Source organism: Eriocheir sinensis, chromosome 19 (genome assembly GCF_024679095.1).
Source record: "Eriocheir sinensis breed Jianghai 21 chromosome 19, ASM2467909v1, whole genome shotgun sequence".
In the NCBI taxonomy this organism is placed as follows: domain Eukaryota; kingdom Metazoa; phylum Arthropoda; class Malacostraca; order Decapoda; family Varunidae; genus Eriocheir; species Eriocheir sinensis.
Genome location: NC_066527.1, coordinates 20,326,410 through 20,344,380, shown reverse-complemented (window position 1 = coordinate 20,344,380; position 17,971 = coordinate 20,326,410). Strand labels below are relative to the sequence as shown.

Sequence of the window (17,971 nt, the reverse complement as noted above, 5' to 3'; positions counted from 1 at the left end):
AAAAAAAAAAACAAAGCCTGCTAATCGCTATTCCTACAGAGACAAAAGTTATGAGTGGCCAAAAGATCTTGAGAGGTCAACTATTACAACTACGGTACTAATATTACTACTACTACTACTACTACCACCACTACTACTACTGCTGCTGCCATGAATTCCAAGGATCTCGTTTTTGCCACCTCCTAAGAGTCCGGGGTTGACACTTGCTTGGGGTTGTGGTTTTAGGTCAAGGCTCAAGTATCAGTAGATCTCCCCTCTCGAAACTGACCCCTCTTTCAGCCACCTCTTTGGGTTCTTCTTAGGAGCAGCGAGTAACGGGCTTTTTTTATTATTGTTTCCTTTTTTTATGTGCCCTTGAGCTGTCTCCTTTGTTATAAAAAAAAAAAAGGCTTGGATGCCCTTCCGGACGCCTCACAGCAGCAAATGGGGCTTGAATCTCCTCACCGTGGCTCCTCTCCTCTAAGGCTCAAGACTCTAACCGAGGCATCTATGAAGTACACTCAATACACTTATAAGATTCTTTGCCTCTAACCCAGTCCCCCACGGCAGCCATTTAAATTCATCAATATTCCCACTACAACAGTTAAATTGAAGGACTCTGTAACCTATAAAACGACTCGTGTGGATTTGATAACACCCCACGACCTCTGGATATCAAGAACGACCCCCACACAAAGATTTTTCGACATATATGAATGCTATTGCTTGTTATATTAACCCCTTCACTGTGGATTTCCTACAAGAAGACATCACTAAGCTACAGGAATGGAACAAAAAGTGGCTGCTACAATTCAATGAAGAAAAATGTAAAGTCATGCACCTTGGGAGGGGATATCCAGCACACCAATACCACATGGGAAACACTTCACTATCCACCACAGAGGCAGAGAAAGACCTGGGAGTGTATGTTACCAGGCTACCAGTGAAGGCGAAATCTGTGCCAAGAAGATGTCACCAAGCTACAGGAATGGAGCAAAAAGTGGCTGCTACAATTCAATGAAGAAAAATGTAAAGTCCTGCACCTTGGGAGGGGATATCCAGCACACCAATACCACATGGGAAACACTTCACTACCCACCACAGAGGCAGAGAAAGGCCTGGGAGTGTATGTTACCAGGCCAGCAGTGAAGGCGAAATCCGTGCCAATCGCAGCGGACGGGTTAAACTATAGGAATGAGGTTAATCAAATGTTAGTTGATTAGTGATAAGATTACTGAGCCATTTTATTACATTATACAAAGATGATGAGACAGAAACGAGATAGAGAATGATGGTAAGATGGTAGAGATGATAATAATAATGATGATGAGAGTATTAATAAATTGAGGTTGAGATCACACACACACACACACACACACACACACACACACACACACACACACACACACAGCCTTAATTAATCCTACTTTTTACATATCTATAACTACACATTGTACTACCTTTATTGCTGTTTGTATTATTTTGTATCATTATTATTATTATTATTATTATTATTATTATTATTATTATTACTACTACTACTACTATTATTTTCGACAAGGTGGGTAAAGGAGGAAGGAAGGAAGTGCGGATGTGTCTGGGATGAGTTTATTCCCGACTAATTTTGCTTTTGCTTCTTCAGGGAAAGTGAGTTAGTTAGTGAGTGAGTAAGTGAGGAAGTGAGTGAAACTGGTCTGGAATAAACTCATCTCAAACTGGTCTGGAATAAACTCATCTCAAACTGGTCTGGAATAAACTCATCTCAAACTGGTCTGGAATAAACTCATCTCAAACTGGTCTGGAGTAAACTCATCTCAAACTGGTCTGGAATAAACTCATCTCAAACTGGTCTGGAATAAACTCATCTCAAACAGGTCTGGAATGAACTCATCTCAAACTGGTCTGGAATAAACTCATCTCAAACTGGTCTGGAATAAACCCATCTCAAACTGGTCTGGAATGAACTCATCTCAAACTGGTCTGGAATGAACTCATCTCAAACAGGTCTGGAATAAACTCATCTCAAACTGGTCTGGAATGAACTCATCTCAAACTGGTCTGGAATAAACTCATCTCAAACTGGTCTGGAATAAACCCATCTCAAACTGGTCTGGAATGAACTCATCTCAAACTGGTCTGGAATGAACTCATCTCAAACTGGTCTGGAATGAACTCATCTCAAACTGGTCTGGAATAAACTCATCTCAAACTGGTCTGGAATGAACTCATCTCAAACAGGTCTGGAATAAACTCATCTCAAACTGGTCTGGAATAAACTCATCTCAAACTGGTCTGGAATAAACTCATCTCAAACTGGTCTGGAATAAACTCATCTCAAACTGGTCTGGAATAAACCCATCTCAAACTGGTCTGGAATAAACTCATCTCAAACTGGTCTGGAATAAACTCATCTCAAACTGGTCTGGAATAAACCCATCTCAAACTGGTCTGGAATAAACTCATCTCAAACTGGTCTGGAATAAACTCATCTCAAACTGGTCTGGAATAAACTCATCTCAAACTGGTCTGGAATGAACTCATCTCAAACTGGTCTGGAATAAACTCATCTCAAACTGGTCTGGAATAAACTCATCTCAAACTGGTCTGGAATAAACTCATCTCAAACTGGTCTGGAATAAACTCATCTCAAACTGGTCTGGAATAAACTCATCTCAAACTCACCCACCCGCGCTTCGTTCCTCCTCCACCCGCCAATATTATCATTATTATTACTCTTACTATATCAGTCAACACTATTCCCACAGGTCATACAAACACAGAACAAAATATGGCTTAAGATTTAACAAGCCTTTCTAACCTACTAACCGGAGATGTCTGATAAAAGTGTGTATGAATTAACTGTTAACCCATTCAGCCATAGTGAGATGGATCCACTAACCTGCCACTGCTCAACATTACCTCTCCCTGTCAGTCCCTCTACCTCTCCCTGACACCTCTAACTCTCTACCACTCTGATACACTATTCATAATTTCCGCTGCTTTTACACTTTCATGGATTACGTACAGACATGGAGCCTCGTCTTTTCCTTCCTGTTTTTAATACGTATGTTTCTTTACAATGTCTGTGTATCCATTTATAATATCACTCAGCCCTGTCCACCACTTGCTACTCTCCTATCACAAACTAACCAACCACAGCCTCATCTATTCCTTCTTTTTTATATATATTTTTCATGTTATTTGCTTCACCATCCTATATACAAAGCCTGTGTGTATTCCTATCAAATAACCACTGGCCTCATCATTTCCTTTCTCTTCTTAATTTAATACCTTACATTTTACTTGCTGTTCGTCTATTGAGAACTAGTAGGGAGTCTATGGATTAGGGATCATTAGGCTACGTCAGATAAGGTTAAAATTTGGTAAGGGTGGCATACATTTGGACTGAGTGAGGGAAGAGTGCTGGACTAAAGAGGTCTGGAAAAGGTTTGGCTAGTTCTTCATCAACTCCTGGCACTCCAAGAACCACTGCCTGGCTCTACCTAATATTACCCATCCCTGTCCACTATCTCAAACTTATTTCCTCTTGCAGTCTAACCATACTCATTTTAAACAAAGCGTTCCTCTGGTGGCTAAGTGGGTCTTGTCATCATCCCTCTCTCACACGAATGGAAGTTGTCTGTCAATATTTAGTGGGGAGTCTATGGATTAGGCTACGTCAGATAAGGTTAAATTTGGTAAGGGTGGCATAGATTTGGACTGAGTGAGGGAAAAGTGCTGGACTAAAGAGGTCTAGAAAAGGTTTGGCTAGCTCTTTATCAACTCCTGGCACTCCAAGAACCACTGCCTGGCACTACCTAATATTACCCATCCCTGTCCACTATCTCAAACTTATTTCCTCTTGCAGTCTAATCATACTCATTTTAAACAAAGCGTTCCTCTGGTGGCTAAGTGGGTCTTGTCATCATCCCTCTCTCACACGAATGGAAGTTGTGTGTCAATATTTAGTGGGGAGTCTATGGATTAGGCTACGTCAGATAAGGTTAAATTTGGTAAGGGTGTCATACATTTGGACTGAGTGAGGGAAGAGTACTGGACTAAAGAGGTCTGGAAAAGGTTTGGCTAGTTCTTTATCAACTTCTGCCACTCCAAGAACCACTGCCTGGCCCTACCTAACATAACCCATTCCTGCAGCGTTGCCAAATAGTCCTACTCTGAACATTCCATCTATCATTTTTAGGCCCCCCAAACTGTCGTACATTCATATATAATGAGAGTCAATAAAAGTCATCGTTGAAAGTGTTAAATATTGATGGCTTTCTTTCTTTTTGCAACAGTTATCGGTGAGAAACTACGGATATGCATTATGATTAGTACGATATAATTTGGCAAAGCTGCATCAAACTTATTTATTTTCTCTTGCAGTCTAATCATACTCATTTTAAACAAAGCATTTCTCTGGTGGCTATAAGTGGGTCTTGTCAGGCCTCTCCAGATTGGCTTCATCCCTCTCTCACACGAATGGAAGTTGTCTGTCAATATTTAGTAGCAAAACATTATAATAGTTTACTACGCACAATTTCCAACTGGAGCTTATGTAAAGGTCGGCATTAAAAGACACTTTCGCTTCTCACATCAGCTATTTCTAAAGGTCCAAGAGGGGGTCAGTCGGGTTCTAATGAGTGTTTCTTCAGGTTCATGCTACAGAGGAAGAGTCACATTACCACCAGGGTCATAAAACTACTTCTGGAAATGATCACAACTCCTACGAAAGCCTTGTCGGATATGTGTTCTTGGGCGCGAAACAGTCTTATAATACAACCCAGTGTTGGCATTATAAGATACTTTTACTTCTCACATCAGCTATTTCTAAAGGTCAAAGAGGGGGTCAGTTGGGTTCTAATGAGTGTTTCTTCAGGTTCACGGTACAGAAGAAGAGTCACACTACCACCAGGGTCATAAAACTACTCCTGGAAATGATCACAACTACGAAAGCCTTGTCGAATATGTGTTCTTGGGCGCCAAACAATCTTATAATACGACCCAGTGTTGGTATTATAAGATACTTTTGCTTCTCACGTCAATTATTTCCAAAGGTCCAAGAGGGGGTCAGTCGGGTTCTAATGAGTGTTTCTTCAGGTTCACGGTACAGAGGAAGAGTCACACTACCACCAGGGTCATAAAACTACTCCTGGAAATGATCACAACTCCTACAAAAGCCTTGTCGAATATGTGTTCTTGGGCGCGAAAAGTCTTAGGGTCGTATTAAAAGATATATCGCCACCCAAGAACACATATTTGACAAGGCTTTTGTAGGATTTGTGGGAATTTTTCAGGGGTAGTTTTATGACCCTGGTGGTAGTGTGAGTCTTCTTCTGCACCATGAACCTGAAGAAACACTCATTATAACCCGACTAACCCTCTGTTTGGCCTTTAGAAATAGGTGAAGTGAGAAGCGAGAGTCTTATGATATCAACCTTATAATACGACCCAGTGTGTGTTACGGGCGGAGCGTTACACAGGCAGCGGGGCGGATAACTCTACGGTCACGGCCAGCCACGTTTACATTACCCAACAGCTTCAGTGATGGACAATGCGAACACCGCGGATTGATTTCCCTCAGAACTGATTTATGCTCCATCGTTATATTAATCATAAGCTATCAGGGCGAGTAATGAGTATGCCAATCATTCTTTGTATCATAATGAGCTTTTCTTTCTTCCCTTTGTCATTATTTCTTATTTTTTGGGAGTTATCACATTATGACAAACATCTGAGTCCTATAATAATTACTGCTGAGTCTAGTTAGGCCACCCGTAGCAGACCACCTTATGTAAGAAGTGAGATAAGGCATTCTTTGTATCATAATGAGCTCTTCTTTCCTCCCTTTGTTATTATTTCTTATTTTTTGGGATTATCAGATTACGACAAACACCTATAGTCACTGCGGAGTCTATTTAGGCCAACCGAAGACCGCCTTATATAAGAGGTAAGCTAAGGCATAACATTGAAATAAGCAGTACGAGAACATGCGATATTGACAGATAAACAAGGAAGGGTGAGAGAAGGAAGGCAAGGAAGGTGGGTGAAGAAGGTAAAGGAAGAAGGGAAGGGCAAGATGGAAGGAAGGAAGGGTGAAGGTGATTTGAAGAAAGAAAGGTGAGAGTGTGGAGAAAGAGAGAGAGATTGAAAACTCCTTGGGATGAGAGGAATCTAGCCAAACAGGAGGAGCTTGACAAACGCGGTCATGGCGCCAGAGAAACACTTCACTTGAAAAGACTAAAACTGTCTCCCTCATATTCCTATTCTCCATGACACCTGGCATCTTACGAGCTATTTTTCTCATTCTGTCATACCGTTTATAGTTCCCTGACAGACTAAAGAAAGAAATAAAGGAAAAATTTAAAGTAAAAAAACATGGAGGAATAACACACACACACACACACACACACACACACACACACACACACACACACACACACACACACACACACACACACACACACACACACACACACACACACACACTAAAAAAAAAAAGTGGGAAAGAGTAAAGAAAAAAAAAGAAGAACTAATCTAAAACAAAGTGGAAAAAAAAACCCATGAAGTAAAGAGAGGCGCCAGGCAAGACAAACAGGGAGGAGAAAGGCGAGAAAAAAAAATCTAGTGACGGGAGATAAAGCGAGGCAAGAATAACATTACAAGGAGAGCACAAAGGGAGAGTGTGGACTAATGAGCCGCACACACACTCTTACGTAACACAATAATGACGCACACACACACACACACACACACACACGTACACGATGCATCTGGTACACACGGAATGCACACACACACATACGCACACACACTTGAGAGGTCACAGTATACTCAGGAAGAAGAAAAAATATATATACAGCATCTCTCTCTCTCTCTCTCTCTCTCTCTCTCTCTCTCTCTCTCTCGGCGTGGGTGAGTGAGTCAGCTGCAGGAGAGGGTCAGCAGCAGCGTCAGCAAGCTCAGCAGAGGCAGGAGCAGCGTTGACTTGCTGACTCCACGCCCACCTGACGAGAGACAAGATGCCAATCCGTATATGAGAGATTGTTAGTTGGTATTCAATATTGTTAGGTTTGGAGATGTTATTGCTTATGTTAGTGAGTTATTGATCGAAGTAGGAAGCAAAGCTAGTTTCCACACACTTTTATAGGTTTTATTAGACTAGGAGATGCTATTGTTTACGTTAGTGAGTTACATAAGCAGTTTACATAACACCTTGCATTCTACACCCAGCTATGCACTTCTATCCCGCATAATAATTCTATACACCACCCTGGAAAAGGTTAGGAGTTCGGAAGTTATGAGTTCGTTCGGAAAAGTTGTAAGTTCGTAGCTTGAAAACTTGAAACTTGAAAATACATGCAGAGAGAAGAGGCGCCCTTATCTTAATAACCTCTTAATACACACTAAGGTAACGCACACATACAGACGCTGCCCTTATGAGTCTTTCTACTTTCTTTAAATCAAGGCAGAAGAACATAGGGAGTCTGCAAGAGGCCGGGCGTAATCCAAATCCCTTATGCAAGAGTTAACCAGCATCTTTATTCTTTCATCCCTTCCGCTGGCAAATTCTGAAACAGTCTTCCTCTACACACACACACACACACACACACACCATAAGAACATAGGGAGTCTGCAAGAGGCCGGGCGTAATCCAAATTCCTTATGCAAGAGTTAGCCAGCATCTTTATTCTTTCATCCCTTCCGCTGGCAAATTCTGAAACAGTCTTCCCCTACACACACACACACACACCATAAGAACATAGGGAGTCTGCAAGAGGGCGTATTCCAAATCCCTTATGCAAGAGTTAGCCAGCATTTTTATTCTCTCATCCCTTCCGCTGGCAAATTCTGAAACAGTCTTCCCCTACACACAGACACTCACACACTCACCACGAACAGACGCAGCAGAAGACGCAGCCGCAGAAGACGAGGACGCCGCGGCACTATCCCTGGACTCCATGACCGGCGCCCTCACATCATACAACGAGGGCGACGAAGGGGCGGGCAGGGGCGGCGGGGCTCCAATGGTGTGCTGGCGGACCTTGTGGTAGAGGCCGGGGATGGAGGCGGCGCAGCGGAACCTCAGCTGGCCGCGGGAGTCGAAGTGTGAGGGCTGCAGCGTGAGGGCCAGGCCGGCTTGTGTCTCCAGCAGCCCGTCGCCCCAGATGGTGGTGGTGTTGAGCCCCGACACGTACTCCGGGGACGCCTGCCACGGGGGACACGCCAAAACAAGAGGAAAGGAGTGTGAGGTTGATATGACGTTTATTTAGGTATTAATGGAGGAAGACAGGATGGATAAAGAGGATGATAGCTTAGTGGTGGTGTTGAGCAAAAAACACGTAGGGAGAGAGAGACACACACGTGGAGAGGTGGAGGAGTGTGAGGTTGATATGACGTTTATTTAGGTATTAATGGAGGAAGAAAGACACGTAGACAGCAATTAAGGGTAGTTGGAAAGTTGGAAAGTTTCGTTTAGTCATATGCCGGAGAGAGACAGGAGGGGAAGGAATTATAGGAGAAGGGAACAGACCCCAGGAGACGGGACACAACCCCCGATTAATACCTGGTTCCCATTCACTGCTGGGTGGACAGGGATGTAGGGTATCGGAAAACCCGCCCAAATTTTTCCACTCCGCCCAGGAATCGAACCTGAGTGTGCTAACCACTGCACCACGAAGCCCCCTCACAGGAGAAGGGAGTGTCAGGCTGATATGGCGTTCATGATTCAGGTATAATTGAGGAAGATGGGATGCATAAGGAGGATGATAGCTTAGATTAGAATGACGGCGACGAGGGTAAAGGAATATGGCAGCAATGCGACTCATAAATACACTATGAAAAGAAATGATAATTATAAAGAAAAACAACTATACACAAAAATATTAGCGACAAACTCATAAATACGCCAAGGAAAGAGATGATAATTATAAAGAAAAGCTATACAGAAAAAAAATATTAGCGACAGAAACTCATAAATACGCCAAGGAAAGAGATGATAATTATACAGAAAAGCTATACAGAAAAAAATATTAGCGACAAACTCATAAATACGCCAAGGAAAGAGATGATAATTATAAAGAAAAGCTATACAGAAAAAAATATTAGCGACAGAAACTCATAAATACACTCAGGAAAAAGATGATAATTATACAGAAAACAACAACAACTATACAGAAAATATTAGCCATAGAAACACACACAAATAAACTAAAACAACAGATGATAATTATAAAGAAAACAACAACAACTATACAGAAAATAATAGCCATAGAAACACACACAAATAAACTAAAACAACAGATGATAATTATAAAGAAAACAACAACAACTATACAGAAAATAATAGCCATAGAAACACACAGAAATAAACTAAAACAACAGATGATAATTATAAAGAAAACAACAACAACTATACAGAAAATATTAGCCATAGAAACACACACACACATAGATAAAGTAAAAAAAAGGGATGATTATAAAGAAAAAACAACTATACAGAAAATATTAAAAAAAGATGATTAAAAAAACAACAACCATACATAATAATTAAAACACAGCGCCCGTAAGCACAAGTAGGCGCAGAGAGGTGAAGATAAAAATAGTCACACGGAAACCCGAGGACCCCACTTCGAGCCCCGCCCCCCGAACACCCGCCACTCCACACGCGCCCGCCAGCCCTTAACCCTTCACCTGGGGCCGACTTACCTGTACACGCCCTAATGAAGCAGGTGAGGGAGGCACACACGCACGCACGCACGCACGCACATACATACATTCATACATACATACATACATACATACAGTCATACATACATAGAGACAGACAAATAGATACACACACTTCTTTTGTTTCTTTACTATTTTATTTTATTGTTTTTTTTCCTATCGTTTTTTTTACTTTTTTTTCTCTTTCTCTCCTTTTTTCCATTTTTTTTGCATCCATTTTCATTTTATTTTCCTTTCTTCATTCTCTTTGTCTCTCTCTTTCTCTTTTCTTCTTCTCTCTCTCTCTCTCTCTCTCTCTCTCTCTCTCTCTCTCTCTCTCTCCCCTTTCTCTTACATCTTACTTTACTTATATTTACTTTATTTATTTGTGATTCTTTTTTTTGTACTCTACTTTTTCTTACTTTTTCGCTTCCAATTTTCTTTCTTTTCCTCTTTTTCATTTTTTTTTCTATCCTGACACACACACACTCTCACACACACACACACACAAACCCCTTCCTTCCCCCCACCCCCCACACCCCCCCCCCACTCCCTCCCACTCCCCTCCCCCCCGCAACCACCCCTCCCTACAACCTTCTCCACTACCCCAATCCCCCTCCTCTCATTCCCCACTCCACAACCCCCCAACTTCCCCATCCCCTTCCTCCCCCCATCCCTCCTCTCCCCCCTTCCCCCTCCTTACCTGTCTGTCGTTGATGAACCAGGTGAGGGTGGCAGGGGCAGGCCGGGGGAGACGCAGGAGAGGTGCACGCACTCCCCCGCCCTGTACTGCGGCTGGGTGCCCTGGATGCTGGGGGGCTCCTTGGGGATGTCTGGGGGGAGATGTGTGGGGTGAGAAGGGGAGAAGAAGGGGGTGAGATTGGGGGGAAGGGAGGGGAGAAGAGGGGGGGAGGACGGGAGGTGAAGGGGGAGAGGGAAGAAAGGGAAAGAGGATGAAAAGGAGGGGAAGAAGAGGGAGAAGTGGATGAGAAGGGGGTAGAAGGGGAAGGGGAGAGAGGGAGAGAGAGAGAGAGAGAGAGAGAGAGAGAGAGAGAGAGAGAGAGAGAGAGAGAGAGAGAGAGAGAGAGAGAGAGAGAGAGAGAGAGAGAGAGAGAGAGAGAGAGAGAGAGAGAGAGAGAGAGAGAGAGAGGAGATGAGTGGAGGAGAGAGAGCGAGAGAGGAGGAAAGGGCGGAAGGGAGAGAGAGGAGGAGGAGGAAGAGCAGGAAAAAATTGGGCTCGGAAAGTTTAGAAGGAAGAGAAAAGGGAGCTTGTCGTGTTGAAGAGGAGGAGGAGGAGGAGGAGGAGGAGGAGGCTACTTGATTATGAATTAATTAGGGTGACTAAGAAATCTGAAGGGCGTGGAGAGAGAGAGAGAGAGAGAGAGAGAGAGAGAGAGAGAGAGAGAGAGAGAAAGGGACGAACACACACACACACAAAAAAAAAAACTTGCGACAAACAAACAAACAAACAAACAAACAAAATCAGCAAGACAAACACACGAACACACAAACACCTCCAACACTTTCTTCCTTTAACTCTCTTCCTCCTTTCTTCTTTTTTACTTCTTTCCTCCTCCTTCGTCTCCCTTTCTTTCTTTCTCTTTCTCTTTCCTTCTCTCCCTTCCTCAATATTTCTTTCGTCCTTTCTCTCCCTTCTTTCTTCATATCCTCCTTTCTTCTTCCCTCCTTCCTTCCTCTGTCTCTCCTTCATTATCTCTTTCTCTGTCCCTCTTCTACCTTTCTCTACCTTTCTCGTCTCTTCCTCTTTCTTTCTGCTCCTTCTCTTTTCCTTCCCTTCCTTTCTCTTTCCTTCTCTCTATCATTTTTGTCTTTCCCTTTTCCTTTCTCTCCCTTTGTTCTTTATTTCTCGTGCACTACAAACCAGATAACGCACTCTCCCTTTTCACCTTCACACACTCAGGTAACACACACAGGTAACACACTCTACCTTATGTGCCTTCTCGCCTCTCCACTCTCAGGTAAGACACAGGTAACACACTCTACCTTATATCCCTTCTCACCTTTCTCCACTCTCAGGTAAGACACAGGTAACACACTCTACCTTATATCCCTTCTTTCCTCTCCACTCTCAGGTGACACACAGGTAACACACTCTACCTTATATCCCTTCTCTCCTCTCCACTCTCAGGTGACACACAGGTAACACACTCTACCTTAATTAACCTTCATTCTTTCCTTTCCCACAGACACAACTAGCACACTTTGCCTTCTCTCCCTCCTCACCCACGCACGCACACACACACACACTCATAACACACACACTAAGGGGCTCTTCTCACCTTCCCACCCACACGCCACAGGTAAGGTTGGGGCAGACAGGTGAAAGTTAAACATAGACTTCAGATCCAGGTGTGTGCAGACAGACAGAAGGGGGAAGAGATGTATGCAAAGTAGCTCCGGTGTAGTTATTATGCAGGTGTAATTATGCGCGCGTACACACACACACACACACACACACACACACACACACACACACACACACACACACACACACACACACACTTTTACTATCTCAATTTTTCTGATACCTCTTTTTTCTTTCTTCCTATATTTTCTCTTATTTCCATTCATTCATTCATTCATTCATTCATTCAGTCAGTCAATCAGTCAGTCAGTCAGTCAGTCAGTCAGTCAGTTAGTCAGTCGGTCAGTCAAGTCAGTCAATCAGTTAGTCAATCAGTTAGTCAGTCAGTCAGTCAGTCAGTCAGTCAGTCAGTCAGTCAGTCAATCAGTTAGTCATTCAGTTAATTACATAGATAGATAGATAGATAGTTACTTGGCTAGTTAGTTAGATACATGGTCAGTCAGTCAGCCAGTCAGTTAGCTAGTTATTACAAGTTAGGTCAGTCATGCAACACACGCAACACATTCAAAACACCACATTCAAAAGGCATCTCTCTCAACACACCTCACAACACAACAGCAACACACACTCACACAACAGTTAGTACAAGTTAGGTCAGTCATGCAACACACGCAACACATTCAAAACATCACACCTCTCTCAACACACCGCACAACACAACACACACACACAACACAGCAGCCGCAACACTCACGCACAACACTCATCACGGCGCTCCGGTCGGCCGTGAGGAAGCCTGGCGCCTCCCCGATGACCTCACACTTGTAGCGGCCAGCAGCACCCACGCCCACACCGACCAGCACCAGGCGGGACCCCGTGGACCGCTCGAGCTGGGGGGACACGGGAAGAGAGGGTCAGGGAGTTGAAAGGGAAGAGGGGGAGGAAGGGACGAAGGGAAAGGAATGGTAAAGGAAGAGATGTAAAGAGATATAAATAAATAGATATAGAAGAAGATTGTAAGGAATGGAAAGGAGGAAGGGAAGTGAATCAGGGGTGTACGAAGGAGAGATAGAGAGGAAAGAGAAGGAGAGGAAAGAGAAGGAAAGGAAAGAGAAGGAAAGGAAGGAGAAGGAGAGGAAAGAGAAGGAGAGAAAAGTAAAGTAAAGGAAAGAAAAGGGAAAGATTAATATGAGAGAAAATAGAATGAAAGGAAAAACGAAAGGAGAAAATAGATATAAATAGATAAATAGAGAAAAATGTTTAAGTAGATATAGACCGATAGATTGATAGATAAGAGAGAGAGAGAGAGAGAGAGAGAGAGAAATATAAACAAAAAACAAAAAGGAAAACAAGAGAAAGCGAAAGATTGAAGGAAGATGAAGAGGTAACAGAGAATAAACAAAAAAAGAAACAAGGAGGAAGAGGAGGAGGAGGAAGAGGAGGAGGAAGAGGAAGAGGAGGAGAGGAGAGGAGTAATGCAAAATCACTTCACACATTCCTGGAAAACTCGATAACATAAGAATTGTGTTGATGGGAGGGAGGAAGGGAGGGAGGGAGGGAGAGAAGGTAGAAGGGAGAGAAGAAGGAAGGAAAGAATAGGAAGGAGGGTGAGAGGGTAAAGAAGGGAAGGGAAGAAAGGAGAGGAAGGGAAGGGAAGGGAAGGGAAGGGAAGTGAAGGAGAGGAAAGAGGAGGAGAGAGAGAGAGAGAGTGGGAATGAATATATAGAGAAATGGAAGAACAAAAGGAAGGAAGGAAGGAAGGGAGGAAGGAGGGAAGGAAGGAAGGAAGGAAGGAAGGGAGGAAGGAAGAAGGGAGATAAGTGTTACATCCCTTCCTCCCTTCCTTCCTCTCCCTCCCTCCCTCTTTCTCTCCCTCAATCTCTCCTTCCCAATGAAACACTATCCCGTGTGTGTGTGTGTGTGTGTGTGTGTGTGTGTGTGTGTGTGTGTGTGTGTGTGTGTGTGTGTGTGTGTGTGTGTGTGTGTGTGCGGTCTATAAATATATCTTCATTGTGCGTATTTACTCTCTCTCTCTCTCTCTCTCTCTCTCTCTCTCTAAACACTTATCAGAAAATTAATCAATCTTTCAATGGAGGAAAACTTATGATTCTCTCTCTCTCTCTCTCTCTCTCTCTCTCTCTCTCTCTCTCTCTCTCTCTCTCTCTCTCTCTCTCTCTCTCTCTCTCTCTCTCTCTCTCTCTCTCTCTCTCTCTCTCTCTCGATCGACCTCCTCCTGTCAAGTGGCTTATTTTATTGTACACACACACACACACACACACACACACACACACACACACACACACACACACAACGTTGATCTTTTAAATTCTTTGTGATTAATGATTTATACTCTCTCTCTCTCTCTCTCTCTCTCTCTCTCTCTCTCTCTCTCTCTCTCTCTCTCTCTCTCTCTCTCTCTCTCTCTCTCTCTCTCTCTCTCTCTCTCTCTCTGAAGGAAGATAGCAAATATTAACTCTTCCTGAATGAATGATACCCATTCTTTCCCTCTTCTTCCTTCCTCTTCTTCTTTCTTATTTTCTTTCTTCCTTCCTTCCTTCATTCATTCATTCTTTGTTTCTTCCTTCCATACATGCCATTCTTTTCTTTCCTTCTTTCACCTATTTTCTTTCTTTTTCTGTCTTCCTTTCATTCTTCTTTTCTTTCTTTCGCTCTCTCCTTTTTTTCTTCCTTCTTTCCTCTCCTTTCTTTCTTTCTCTTTATTCTCTTTCCTTCCTTCCTTCCCTGCTTCCTTCTTTCATTCTTTCTCTCTCTTCCTTCCTTCCTTCCTTTCACACCAATCTTTCTCTTTAAACAATCTATTTTTCTCTTTTATTCTCTTTCTCTTTTGTATTTCTCTTTCTCATTCTCTTCTTTCTCTCTTCCCTCCTTCCTTCCTTCCCTCTCTCCTTTGTTCCTTTCCTCCTCCTCCCTTCCATTATTCATTTCCTTCCTTCCTTCCTTCCTTCCGTTCCTCTCTTCTTCCTTTCTTCTTTAGTTTTTGTTTAATTCATTCTTCTTCATTTTCGTCCTTATCAACTTTCTTTCTCTCTCTCTCTCTCTCTCTCTCTCTCTCTCTCTCTCTCTCTCTCTCTCTCTCTCTCTCTCTCTCTCTCCTCCTCCTCCTCCTCCTCCTCCTCCTCTTTCTCCTCCTCCTCCTCCTCCTTCACTGTCCCTCTTCCTCTCATCCATTCTTCAGGGTAACAATAACAATAATAATAATAATAATAATAATAATAATAATAATAATAATAATAATAATAATAATAATAATAATAATAATAATAATAATTCTTTTCTTTATCTTTATTAAATATCTACATTCTCTATCTCTCTCTCTCTCTCTCTCTCTCTCTCTCTCTCTCTCTCTCTCTCTCTCTCTCTCTCTCTCTCTCTCTCTCTCTCTCTCTCTCTCTCTCTCTCTCTCTCTCTCACCCACACACAAACACATTCGTCCACTCAAACTTCCCTAAACACACACACACACACACACACACACACACACACACACACACACACACACACACACTCCCTTCCTTCTCTTCCCTTCTCTTCTTCCTCCGTCCCTCCCTAACCCTCCCCCCTCCCTTCTCTATCCTCCCTTTCTCTCTTCTCCTCCCTTCCCTTATCTTCTCTTCCCCTCATTTCTCTCCTCTCTCCTTCCCTTCCCTTCCCTTCTTCTTTATCTCTCCTCCCTTCTCCCTCCCTCCCCTCCCTTCCCTTCTTTTCTCTCGTCATTCTCCTCCCTTCCCTTCCCTTCTCTTCTTTTCCCTCTCCCTCCCTTCCCCTCCCTTTATCTTCCTATCCCTTTTCTACATATCCCCCTCTAATCCCTCCTCTCCCTTCTCTTCTTTCCCCCTCCCTTCCTCTCCTTTCCCTGCCCCTTCCCTTCTTCCCTCTCCATTCCCTGCCCTTCCCCCCGCACTCACATCAACCCTCACGCCGGGCAGAGGGTGCAGAGTTGTGGGCGGCGCCTCCCCGGGCCGGTAACCAAACAGCTCCCGCCCGTCCAGGTACCATTTGACGGAGTACAGCCGGGGAACACGCCAGCGACACGTCAACACAGCGTCCCGCCCCTTCGCTACGTACTGAGGGACCTTCAGGGTCACCACCGCCACCTCCTCCTCGTCGTCTGGTGTTGATGCTTCGATGTTTTCTTTCTCTCGTTCTCTTTTCGTGTGCGTTCTTCTGGTTATTCTTTGTTTTTCTTCTGTTTTCTTGTCTTCTTCTTCTTCTTCTGTGAGTGGTACTTGAATTTCCGTTTCTGCTACTTTGTTTAAATCGGTTCTTCCTATTCTTCTTTCCCTTCCTTCTCTTCTTTCCTGTTCCTGTACTTTCTCTTTCTCCTCCTTCTTCTCTTCCTCCTCCTCCTTTTCTTCTTCTGTGGTTGAGTTTTGTGGTTTCGTTTCTGCTTCTTTGTTTAAATCGTTTCTTCTTTTTCTTCTTTCCCTTCCTTCTCTTCTTTCCTGTTCCTGTACTTTCTCCTTCTCCTCCTTCTCCTCCTCCTCCTTTTCTTCTTCTGTGGTTGAGTTTTGTGATTTCGTTTCTGCTCCTTCGTTTAAATCGTTTCTTCTGATTCTTTTTTCTCTTCTTTCTTGTTCCTGTACTTTCTCCTTCTCCTCTTTCTCCTCTTCTGTTAATGTTTCTTGTGTTCTCTCTCTCTCTCGTTCTTTGTTTATGCGTTTTCTTCTCGTTATTCTGTTTCTTCTTTCTCCCTTTTCTGCTTTCTCTATCTTCTTCTCCTCTTCTTCCTTTGTTTCTTCCTGTTTCTCCTTCTCTCGTTCTCTTTTCGTGTGTGTTTTTGGTTTCTTCTCCTCCTCCTCTTCCTCCTCCTCCTCCTCCTCCCCTTCTTCTAATTCCTGTTTCTCTTTCTCTCTTTCTCTCGTTCTATGTGTTCTTTTTGTTCTTTGTTTTTCTTTTTGTTTCTGCATCTCCTCCCCTTCCTCCTCCTCCTCTTCCTCCTCTTCTTGTTCTTCTTCTTCTTCTTCTTCCTGTCTTTGTGTTCTCTTTATCTCTCTGTTCCTCTTTGTGTGTCTTTCTCTTCCTCCTTCTTTGTTCTCCTCCTCCTCCTCCTCCTCCTCTTCCTCTTCCTCTATCTTCACTTCCTGTTCTTCCTGTTTCTCCTCCTCCTCCTCCTCCTCTTCTTCCTTTGTTCTTTCTTCCTCTTCTTCTATTTCCTTCTTCTTCTTCTTTCTCATTAGTTGTGTTATTGTTTTTCTCTCCTTTTCTTCCTCTTCCTCTTTTTCTATCTTCTTCTCTTTCTTCCTATTCGCTTCTTGAGTTCTTGGTTTCCTCTCCTCTTCCTTTTCTTCCTCTTCCTCTTTTTCTAACTCCTCCTCTTCCTTCTCTCTGGTCATGTGTAATCTTCCTCTTCTCTCCCTCTCTTCCTCTTCTTTTTCCCTCTTCTTCTTCTCCTCTTCCTTTTCTTCCTCTTCCTCTTTTTCGAACTCCTCTTCCTTCTCTCTGGTCATGTGTAATCTTCCTCTTCTCTCCCTCTCCTCCTCTTCTTCTTTTTCCCTCTTCTTCTTTCTGATAATCTGGGTTTTTGCTTCTCTCTCATTTCCTTCCTCTTCCTCTTTTTCAAACTCTTCTTCCTTCTCCTCTTTCTCTCCGTTTATGTGCGTTCCTCTAATCTCCTCTTGGTGTCTTCTCCGTGGGGCTGTGGTGGTGGTGGAGGTAGTGGTGGTGGTGGTGGTGGTGGTGGTGAGTGGTAGGGTAGCTGTGGGAAGGTAAGAAGAGGTATAGATTAGTTGATTGGTTGATTAGATGGTTGAATGGTTGATTGATTGAAGGAATGGAGAGATTGAAGGAGATGATGATTTTGAAGGGAAGGAAGGAGGGGAAAAGGGAAAGAAAGAAAGAAGGGAGGGAGGGAGAGAGGGAAGGAAGGAAGGAAGGAAAGAAAGAAAGGAAAGGAAGGAAGGAAAGTTATAAATAAATAAAGGAGGGAGGGAAAGAAGG

At 43.3% G+C, this 17,971-nt stretch overlaps 1 protein-coding gene and 1 long non-coding RNA gene across 3 annotated transcripts in view; one reads left to right on the top strand and one right to left on the bottom strand.

Moving 5' to 3' along the window:
- Nucleotides 1–692: 692 nt before the first annotated feature.
- On the top strand, nucleotides 693–6,446 carry LOC127000904 (uncharacterized). Of its 2 annotated transcripts, none has more exons than XR_007754617.1 (3): nucleotides 693–1,775; nucleotides 2,218–3,667; nucleotides 3,983–6,446. It is a non-coding gene; the product is annotated as an uncharacterized LOC127000904 (long non-coding RNA). The 2 variants fall into 2 exon arrangements; XR_007754618.1 differs by having other exon boundaries at nucleotides 2,218–3,730; nucleotides 4,046–6,446.
- A 1,400-nt stretch (nucleotides 6,447–7,846) lies between these two features.
- LOC127001006 (golgin subfamily A member 6-like protein 22) overlaps nucleotides 7,847–17,971 on the bottom strand; it is a 19,402-nt gene continuing 9,277 nt past the window's right edge. Inside the window, exons 3-7 of the mRNA XM_050865181.1 lie at nucleotides 15,940–17,729; nucleotides 12,768–12,903; nucleotides 10,391–10,520; nucleotides 8,670–8,688; nucleotides 7,847–8,188 (exon numbers count right to left, since the gene is read on the bottom strand). Coding sequence (XP_050721138.1) covers nucleotides 7,847–8,188; nucleotides 8,670–8,688; nucleotides 10,391–10,520; nucleotides 12,768–12,903; nucleotides 15,940–17,729 — 2,417 coding nt within the window. The remainder of the gene's footprint in view (nucleotides 8,189–8,669; nucleotides 8,689–10,390; nucleotides 10,521–12,767; nucleotides 12,904–15,939; nucleotides 17,730–17,971) is intronic.